This window comes from Syngnathoides biaculeatus, chromosome 3, assembly GCF_019802595.1.
Source record: "Syngnathoides biaculeatus isolate LvHL_M chromosome 3, ASM1980259v1, whole genome shotgun sequence".
NCBI lineage: Eukaryota > Metazoa > Chordata > Actinopteri > Syngnathiformes > Syngnathidae > Syngnathoides > Syngnathoides biaculeatus.
In genome coordinates, this window is record NC_084642.1 from 7,072,334 (window position 1) to 7,082,862 (window position 10,529).

General features: G+C 41.5%; 2 protein-coding genes and 1 long non-coding RNA gene across 4 annotated transcripts in view; 1 reads left to right on the forward strand and 2 right to left on the reverse strand.

Annotated features, from left to right (window-relative positions):
• Positions 1–2,741, reverse strand: part of usp47 (ubiquitin specific peptidase 47) — a 26,380-nt gene extending 23,639 nt beyond the window's left edge. The window contains exon 1 of one of the 2 annotated variants that reach the window (XM_061813965.1): positions 2,415–2,741. In XM_061813965.1, coding sequence (XP_061669949.1) covers positions 2,415–2,459 — 45 coding nt within the window. In that variant the 5' untranslated portion in view covers positions 2,460–2,741. The remainder of the gene's footprint in view (positions 1–2,414) is intronic. The other variant, XM_061813963.1, reaches the window with a different exon arrangement.
• The window catches only part of LOC133497793 (uncharacterized), a 7,132-nt gene extending 1,203 nt beyond the window's left edge, over positions 1–5,929 (forward strand). The window contains exons 2-3 of the long non-coding RNA XR_009794106.1: positions 2,953–3,455; positions 5,818–5,929. This is a non-coding gene — a long non-coding RNA (uncharacterized LOC133497793). The remainder of the gene's footprint in view (positions 1–2,952; positions 3,456–5,817) is intronic.
• clec3a (C-type lectin domain family 3, member A) lies at positions 5,843–7,801 on the reverse strand. Its single transcript, XM_061813966.1, has 3 exons — positions 7,693–7,801; positions 7,527–7,607; positions 5,843–6,240 (listed from the first exon to the last, which is right to left on the reverse strand). Exons 1-3 carry the CDS (start codon positions 7,799–7,801, stop codon positions 5,843–5,845), a joined length of 588 nt encoding a protein of 195 aa, XP_061669950.1.
• Between the last annotated feature and the right edge of the window lie 2,728 nt (positions 7,802–10,529).

The window sequence follows — 10,529 nt, forward strand, 5'->3', positions numbered from 1 at the left end:
ACATAAAGTTTTATGTTATAAGTGTCAGTTTGGATACTGGAAATTTTTGTAGGTCAACCAACATCCTGGCACAGATGAATTTTTTTTTTTTTTTTTAAATCAAAATAATGGGGAAACATATTTGCTTTACAAGTGCTTAATGTTGAACAACAGCAGCAGTAAGTGACACGGTAAGTTGTAGTAGTAGTAACAGCCGCTTCAAGCAGGAGGGTGTGGTATGGTTATTATATAAGTGAGCGCAAGTGGTATTTGCAGAACAGAACGTGCAGGCTGCGATTTCTCTCAAGGCCCACTGTCACAAACAAAAAAATACTCTTTGTTCTCCATTTATACACTTGTTGTTTGAAGCGATTATATAGATATTATATATAAAAGAGGTTATTTGAAGTCTTAGTAGATCATAGATATTGCGATCACAGCATTCTCACGCTCGTTGCAAGCCACAAGTATAGCTCTATAGTATAAAGATACATGCCTGAGTGCTACCGGTCTGCATGTCTTGATTCGTAGCGATGATATAAATGACCACATCTATGGGGTTTTGCATATCATTTTACAAATCTTTGCTCGCAAGTAGAAAAATAAATTAAAATCGGGTCATGTCGTCATACAAAATTTATAATCCATTACATTGCTTTAAATCCCGTTCATTAGTTTTATTTGTATTTATCTTGATGTATCAGACAAGAGTTGTGCTTCAGGCAGTCACATGACTCTGTTCCGCCAATCCGACGCAACCGCTAACAACGTTTGACTATACTTCACCAATTAAACGGAGCTAGGAAGTCAAATGATCGCACACAAAGTTGCAGTTAGTGATTTACGTAATGCGTGTCAGAAGCAACAGATGACAACAGCGTGGGCAAAGTGTGCCTGGCCTCACATTCAATCTATGTTGACCATGTATTATGAAAAAAGAAAAAAACAGCTGTGCCACAGTGGAAAAAAAAAAAGGCAAAATCCTGTCCTGTTAATTTATCTCATTTTTATTGAAAACATGCAATTTTATGTATTTTAAGACTTTCCATATCATTCAGCGAGACAGACTTGTTTCAAGATACAAGATTTTTATCAAAGCATTACACGGAAGTTCCACTGGCAGGGTTCATTTCCCTACTTATCTTAGGGACAAAAGGTATTTTTTTTTATGTATTTTTGTCCATGTTTAGAATATATATATATATATATATATATATATATATATATATATTTTTTTTTTTTTTTACAGCCCAACCACTTTCATCTGGCTACCTAAAAATGTCCCCATTTCAGCCTACAAGAACACCGCCTTGAACTTTCTCTTTAGGGTTTTGTTTGACTTTATAATACCTTTTTAGTGGCTGGATTCCTCAGTGTTATTATACAAGGATTTAATTCAGTGTGGTTGTAGTTAGTGATTATTGCACAATATACTAAGTTGCACATTTTTATTTTTAGCTGTCCCTCAGCAAATGTTTTTATTTACTTATTTTCCACGGGGTAGTAGGTACTTACTTACTTGGACTGCTGATATTGTTTCCTTTTTTTCTTGGAAGTTGTAGGCTCTTCTTCTTCGTCTTCTTTTGCTCAAGTAATTATACGAAGGGCTATACTTTACTTTCACTTGAGTCATATTATTATAAAAGTCACAGTAGTCTGACTCGAGTACAAATTATTGGCTACTCTGCCCACCTCTGGCTCAGGGACAGATGATGGTTAATTCGATTGAGTCTGTAAGATGGCCAGAGAGGAACACTTTGAACATGCAAAATTGATAAAGAGAACGTTAGAGTATGTATAAGAGTCAGTCGTGTTGTTAAATTTGCCCAGATGAGCCTCTCCGAGTCTATTTGACACACCTTAGGGAGCATGTAGCTGGAAGCGTCATTTCAAAATCAAAGGGGCAAAATGACAATGCACGGTTATAAAAGTGCAGTTGTAATTCGTACACTTCGATTGAAAACGTCTAATGCGAGATTAGCAGAGGAGAGTCGTTGCCAAAGTTTGGACTTAACAAAACAACACGAGCAAGTCGGCGAGCTGTCGGGTGCTACTTGTCAGTTGATTTAAAAAAAAAAAAAAAAAAAAAGAATCGGGAGCAAAGCTTGTCAACTCCAAACGACGTGGCTATTATAAAGCGGAATTCGCTGTTTCGTCGTTGAATTGACACTAAAGCGCCATCTTTTGACAAAAGCTCACTTTCTTTTGTTTTCATTGTGGTGCGGAGTCGTAGTTAGCCGTGTCACGATAGGCCGTCCAAGTCATGTTCCGAGCTAGCAGCTAAGTTAGCCTACAACAAACAAGCGAGCTTCTTTAAGAGCTAAAAGCGTTGACATCACGTTCGTGTATTTTCGCATTCTCGGCGTCACCATATGAGGAGAGTTAAACGCACCGAGAGGTCGACTGTGCGACGGTACTCGCTCGGCTCGACTCACCTCTTTGGAAACGAACTGGTTCTCCTCGCTGGGCACCATTTCCATTTGTGCGACACTTTTTTAGATAAGCCGAGCCCGGACGAGGATGTCAGCGAAATAACTTTGCGCACGTCGGCGGCAGCATGGTTGGCGTCCCGCGTGTGTTGGTGTTTCCCGATCCTGCGGAGCCGAATGACACTTGTCCAAAAACTTGTAGTCGTATCGAAGTGGTGCGCAGCGTTTTTCCACTTGGCGAAGATGCGGCGGTGTGCTGTTGAGGAAAAAAATGGCCGGTGTGTTTCTGCCTGCGCGAGACTTCATTCGGCTGCCGCTGACGTCACGCGAGAGTGCGTGCGTGCGTGCGTGCGTGATGTGTGCCGTCACATGGACGGAAGCGTGTCAACGTTATTTTCCATCACTTTTATTGGAAATATTAAGAGTGTTTATATTTATTACATTCCTATGTAATCAATGTAAAAACAAAAACAAAAAAAATGATTAATTCAATGACGTTGGTCAAAGGCTTAATTCAGATGTAATTTTCACCTTTTGTCGCTAGGTGGCAAAACAACTTTTCCTGTGGTTCCTCCCAGAAGTGTCATCCAGCCATCCATTTACTGAGCCGCTTATCCTCACGTGGGTCGGACAAGAGGCAGGGTACATCCTGGACTGGCTGACAGCCAATCGCAGGGCAAATGGAGACAGACAACAGCCACACTAACAATCACATCTATCCATCCGTTTTCTTTTGCCGCTTATCCTCAAGAAGGTCGCGGGGAGTGCTGGAGCCTATCCCAGCTGTCATCGGGCAGGAGGCAGGGTACACCCTGGACTGACTGACAGCCAATCGCAGGCCACTTAGAGACAAACAGATGCACTCACAATCACACCTAGGGGCAATTTAGGGTGTCCAATTAATGTTGCATGTTTCTGGGATGTGGGAGGAAACCGGAGAACCCGGAGAAAACCCACGCAGGCAAGGAGAACTCCAGGGAGGCAGGGCCAGGATTAGAACCCCGGTCCTAAGAACTGTGAGGCCAACGCTCTACACCCCACCGTAATGTAAGTAATGTCATGTGTACATGAATATTGATATACACGACAGTACTCCATATGAACCATCTCACACGTTATAAACATTTTTTTTAAAAAACACCTCGAGCCACAAACCCCTGAGTGAGGATTTTATTTTTGTATTTTTTACTTTTACGTATAAAAACTACCCATAGTGTGTAGTGCTTAGTAAATCAGTTAACTCCTAAAGAGAATGCAAAATTTTATGTATTTGTCAAAACAAAAAATTGTTCTAAAAGTAAGCCTCACTCAAACATCTTTTTTTTTCAATGTATACTTGAGTTTGCATGCTTATGAAATTAAAGCTACATAAATACCACCTACAGCTAACGAAAAATGCAAACCAAAACTGGCGTCATCATTTTATTGATATTATTATAGAGCAAGCAGTCAGCTGTCTACATTGCTACATTTTATAGGTAAAATTAAACATCCAATCATTCATTTTCTATACTGCGATTATCCTCATTGGAGAGCCAACAATTAAAAGACAATCATGCCAAAAAAAAAAAAAATTATAGAGTTTTCATCTGAACCTAATCTGCACGTGGTGATACAACACAGTGGTAAATATCAAGTCATTGCTTTGTAAGTCTCAAGTCTCAGGTCAAGTCCCATGTCAAGTCCCTAATCCTACACTTGGAATTTTTATTCCATTTGAGTCATTTCACCAACGAAATAAAAATATATGTTGATAACAATCATGTTTTCCAGTTGGAGGTTAAAATATCTTCTCTTTGGAGTGGATTCAACTGAATATAGCTTTTTATTCACATTTTACACATCATCAAAACTTAATTGGAATCGGGGTTTGTAATTACGGGGAAGAACTGGGTAAACTAGAAAACTTATGAAATAATATATTTTAGTCTGGAGGAACCAAGATGATTTCTTGCGCTGATGTAAATACTGTACAGTGGGAAGGAAACAGTGAAAAGACAGCTGATGTGGTACTCACTTTTATTCTCGCCACGCTGCACTTATTGCGTTACATTTGATGATTTTTAATAACAGTATCTGCCAATTCCACATTTCCCACAAATACTGTTATTAGGAAGCCTTTGTAGCATGTTTCGGTCGAAAAATAGTATACCGTATTACAATTTATGTACATTTAAACTGGCATTTAAAACTAAAGAATAGAGACTTTTATGGCTAAATGTAGGGAAATGCAACACAAATATGAATGTGCACATCATTGCAGAGTGATCAGAGTTCAGAATCTACCGGTGCACTCGTCATCAGGTATCACATAAGATATGCAATCAAGTCTCCATACTTTAAATCATCTGAGAGGCTGGACACGCACTTCGGTGGGTGCTGCTGTTTTGGTTAGCGATATAATTGAGAATAGTAACAAGTGTGAATGTAAAAAATCTATAGAGCATCTACTTACCAAGATAATTATACAGCGGTACCTTGATTTATAAGTGACCCGACTTTTTTCGGGAATGGGAAATCAGCTGAGAGCAAAAATTTGTAATACAAGCAACAAGATGACGGTCAACTTTACTCACTTCAACAAAAAGCAGACAGCAAAGAATTCTTTTATCCATCCATCCACTTTCTTTGCGGCTTATCCTCACAAGTGTCACGGGGAGTGCTGGAACCTATCGCAGCTCTCAACGGGTAGGAGGCGGGGTACACCCTGAACTGCTCGCCAGCCAATCGCAGGGCACATGGATACAAACAGTCCCACTCGCAATCACACCTAGGGGCAATTTAGAGTGTCCAATTAATGTTGCATGTTTTTGGGATGTGGGAGGAAATCAGAGTGCCCAGAGAAAACCCACGCAGGCACGGGCAGAACATGCAAACTCCACACAGGCGGGTCCGGGATTGAACCCGGGACCTCAGAACTGTGAGGCCAACGCTTTACCAGCTGATCCACCGTGACGCCCCTTTTCCTATCATTTACTGCTCGACTCACATGAGCACAACACCTAGTAAGCTATAATCTTCAATCTCAAATTTAATATTCTGAAAAAGCTCCAATTTATTAGTATATGTGTTTTTAATAATGCAGACTTGATTCATAAAACCAGAACTATCGAATAAGAGTTAATGATGCGAACACAGAATACAGAAAGCCATAGATGGGCTAACAAAACTAGCAGCGATTGTTGCAGTGTTGCGACCCATGAAGCATTGACTATTTGAACAGAAACACTGTACCAACGCATGTAGACAACAAAAAATAGCAATGCTCAAAGGAAAATATTACTTATCCATTTATGAAAAATGGGTAATGGAATGCATTAAACTGATAATTCAAGGCACCACTGTACATGGTATCCATTTTTATTTCTGCCGTGTTCTATCTCTCATTTTCATCCATCAACCTTCATAGGTGGAGCATCGACATGTGCGGCCTTTTAGGGAATGACATACTCACAAATGTACTTTTTCAAACTGCGACACACCTCGTCGTACCACTTGCCGTGCGCCGCCACCGAAAGAGCCACGCAGCTCTCTCTCTTGCTTCCCGTGGGTTGCTTCTTGGAGCGGTCCCAGTTCAGGTAGGCGACGGGCTGACTGTTGACGTCGACGTACTGGCCTTCTTTCACGATGTCCGCCACGCCGATCCAGAAGTCCTTTGAGCCCGGGGAACTCCTCTTGGCGTAGTCTCGGAGGTCGCTGTTCTCGGTGGCGTCTCGCGGCGTTGCGAGGGTTCCGCCTTGCGCGATGCAGTCCTCGTTCGCTTCATGATAGTGTTTGGGTTCCTCAACGGTGTGATAGCACTTCCTGTGAACTTTGATGCCACGGAGGCACACTGACAACAAACACAATGTGTTTTAATGCTTCTCTGGGTTGACAGAATATTGTGTACTTTATACTGCATACAGTTGGATTAGACCTTTAAAAAATTGTATGTTAATATTTTCAATAAACAGTTTGTTTTCAGCAACTCTATCCGAATGACGAGAGCATTTCTGTCGATCCTCTGTAGAATCTACGTAAATACATCCCGCGCACCTGACTAATTATTAGAATTTAGGACTGAAAAATAATCAGCTAACTCGGATAAGACGATCACAAAAATTGGTTGACGCAAACATTTCTGCCCCGAGGCAATAAAAAATGTTGGAAAAATCATCTTTGCGTCATCCAGTACCATTTGGCCACTGTTCATGTTTACCGACAGATACAACGCGCTGCTGGGCCTGTGAAAAACATTGCCAAAAACTACAAAAGAGTGTATTTAAGTGATTTTTATTGGATATGTGACATATTGATGAGTGAGCTGAATGGTAGTTTTCTTTTTTAACCTAAAATGGTAATGCTGGTCTTCCTTTTCTTTCGGCTTGTCCCGTTATGGGTCACCACAGCGTGTCATCTTTTTCCATCTAAGCATGTCTCGTCCATCTTCCTCTCTAACACCCGCAGTCTTCATGTCCTCCCTCACCACATCCATCAACCTTTTCTTTGGTCTTCCTCTTGCAGCTCCATCCTCAGCACCCTTCCACCAATATAATCACTCTCTCGCCTCTGAACATGTCCAAAACCATCGAAGTCTGCTCTCTCGAACCTTGTCAGCAAAACATCCAACTTTGTCTGTCCCTCTAAGGAGCTGGTTTCTAATCCTGTCCAACCTGTTCACTCCGAGCGAGAACCTCAACATCTTCATTTCTGCCACCTCCAGTTCTGCTTCCTGTTGTCTCTTCAGTGCCACCATCTCTAATCTGTACATTCTGACCGGCCTCACCACTGTTTTGTAAACTTTGCCTTTCATCCTAGCGGAGACTCTTCTGTCACATAGAACACCAGACACCTTCCGCCAGCTGTTCCATCCCACTTGGACCCGTTTCCTTACCACACTCACCATTGCGCTGTATTGTTGACCCCAAGTATTTGAAGCCGTCCACCCTCGCTATCTCTTCTCCCTGGAGCTTCACGCTTCCCCCTCCGCCCCTCTCATTCATGCACATATACTCTGTTTTACTTACTTTACTAAAATGGTAATGCTCGTGCTCGTGCGCAAATCCTTAAAATCAAAGTACTCTCCGCAGCGATATGCAGTGCAGGAACTGATTCACAATTATTTTGGGAGACTGGTACCTGTCTGCAAGGCCTGCATCTCTTTTAGCAAATTCACCTCCTGCCACAACTTCTCAAGCTGGCTCTTCACGTCATCATCTTCTGCAGCGCAGCAGAGAAGCAGAAAACATTAGCAGAGGTCAAGACGTGCACGGAGACCTTTCGTCCGATGAGCGTGCCCGGTTACCGGTTGCTCGAGGCGACACGGCCTTCCTGATGCGAGGCGGGCGTCCGGAGCCGGAGTGTAGCAAGGAAAAGTACAGGACCAGGAAGACGTGGAAGCCCACGCGTGCCATGTTGAAGGCTGAGCACAGTGCTGCACCTTGTGCTGCCGGGGAAGGAGTCAAAAAGTCTGAGGACGGACGGTCCGGTATATACTAGCTCTCTGTGTTGCTCAGGAGGCTGCCACTGCGTTGGCCCACATGATGTTTTTTTCCCCAAGCCATGAGGAGGAGGTAAGGGAGATATTCGGGTGGAGGGGACAAAATAATGTCGTCCTTGTGTTGGGATTTGTGAGAAATATTGACTTGGGACACGGTGCACTGAGCAGCGTGTCCTTTCATTTGACAAACTGGAAACTGTTTGGCACTTCTCTTCGCCGGGATATTTCGATCCGCAACGCCTGCCGCTCAGCAAGTAAGAAAGGTCGCAGTAAACTTGTTAGTCAACATAAAAATTAAAACTCTCTGGGATGTAAGCGAGCCTGTTCGTTTGTGTACCTGGTCTCCCACTGGGTGCTATTCTAGCTAGGACTGCGACTGGACTTAATGCCTGTTTTTATGTGCTGGACAAAATTCAAGTCTAATTCCATATTAAAACATTCATTCTATGTAGAATATTCTTAGTATGTTTCATTCTATACACTTATTTTACATAACCTGCTGTGGGATGCTGTCACACGTGAATTTACCTTCTGGGATTATTAAAAGAGTTTCATGTTGTATGTTATTTAAACTACACTACATGCAGGGGCATAGTTTGGGGGAAAAAACTGTTTACACCAGTTGTAGTTTTGGATACAGTTCTTGTATTGACTTTCATTGTGTATATGGATCTAATACTATGGAAAATGAGTGTATATTGGACACACATACAGTTCTGGATTGACAATAGTGTCCAATTTATATTTATTCAGCTATTCATTCACTTGTTTTAATTAGTGTTGTCAGGTTTAAACCCAACCGCTGGACTAAATATGCAAATGAAGCAAAGCAAATGTATTTGTATAGCGCATTTCATACATGAGGTAACTCAATGTACTTTACATGATTAAAGGCATTTGAAAACATAGAGATAAAACATTTAAAACAGGATAAAAACAATAAAAATGACAAACAAAATATATTAAAAAAAAGAGTTAAAACCGCATACAGTGCAAGTAATATGATCAAAAAGTGGATGTATTCTAAAAAGCATGAGAAAAAGAAGAATTTTCAACCTGAATTTAAATACATTCATACTTGGGTCTGACGTCACCTCTGCTGCTTTTCCATTTGTGTTTAGCATAATAGCTAAATGCTACTTCACCATGTTTGCTTTAGACTCTGCGCTCCACTATTTGACCCGAGTCAGTCGATCTCACAGCTCTACTGGGTTTTGTATTCCGTAAACATTTCTTTCATGTATTCAGGACCTAAATCATTTAGTGATTTATAGACAAGTACCAGATCTTTAAAATCTATTCTCAAGCTGACTGGAAGCCACTGCAAGGACTTTAGGATTGCAGTTCTATGCTCTGACTGCTTTGTTTTGGTCAGAACGCGAGCTGCAGCATTCTGAATGAGTTGCAGCTGTTTAATACTCCTTTTGGGGAGTCCAGTCAGAAGACCATTACAATGGTCAAGTCTACTAAAAGCATGGATGAGCTTTTCTTGGTCTGCTTGACACATACAAGACTTCCCTCTAGATATGTTTTTCAGATGGTAGAAGGCAGTTTTTGTGATTGATTTGATAGGATTGTTGAAAGTCAGGTCGGAATCGATCAGAACACCAAGGTTTCAGACTTGGTCTTTGGTTTTTAAAGATAGAGAGTCCAGGTGTTTAATAACACCAATTCTCTTTTCTTTATAGCCAAAAACAATTGTCTCAGTTTTGCTGTGATTTAGTTGAAGAAAATTTTGGCTCATCCAGTTATTTATCTGATCTAGAAATGGCACAATACCTCAAATTGAAATGACGGGAGAGAAGAGGTCTTCAATTTGGCCAGTACAGAGAGAAACAGGTTTGGCTGACCAGCTGCAACTCCAACACCCGTTCTGAGTCAGCCTTACCGCTGTCCCTCCTTTTTTAGTTTCTAGATTCTCAGGACAAAAGGTTACAAGGTTACAAATTCAAATGGCGGAATAGATGGTAATACAATACGAAGACGAATACTAAAATAAATATTTATAACGATGGTGTTGAGGAGGATCTGCTCTGAAGTCAGCAAGGGGTTGGATCACTCCTCAGGGTGTCGTTGGGTCATACTCCAGCTCGCACAGCCGCTCGGAAGGAGAACAATAAATACCAAAGGAGAATTTGGAAACAAATACACGATAAAACAATGAATCCAACAAGTGTTATCCCAACTGACTTCCGCAGACCTGAGACTGGTCAACAGCCAGTCGCAGGACACACGGAAACAAAAAACATTCATACTCACATTGACTCATATCAATGGACAATTTGGAATTTTCAATTCAATTAACCTAACATGCATGTTTTGGGAATATGGACTATCTCACGAAAATTTACGCTTTATCTCTCGCCCATGAGGCAAAACCCCCAGACTACCTTCCTGCCAATATATTTATTTCTATTCATTCATCCATCCATAGATTTTCGAGCTGCTTATCCTCACAAGGGTCATGCGAGCTCTGGAGCACCCTGGACCGGTCGCCAGCCAATCGCAGGGCACATAGAGACAAACAACCGCACTCTCAATCACACCTTGGGGCAATTTAGAGTCTCCAATTAATGTACTTAACTTATGTTATTACATTAAAAGCTGCAAAATGACGACTTTCACAGTGGGTTACTTTGCGT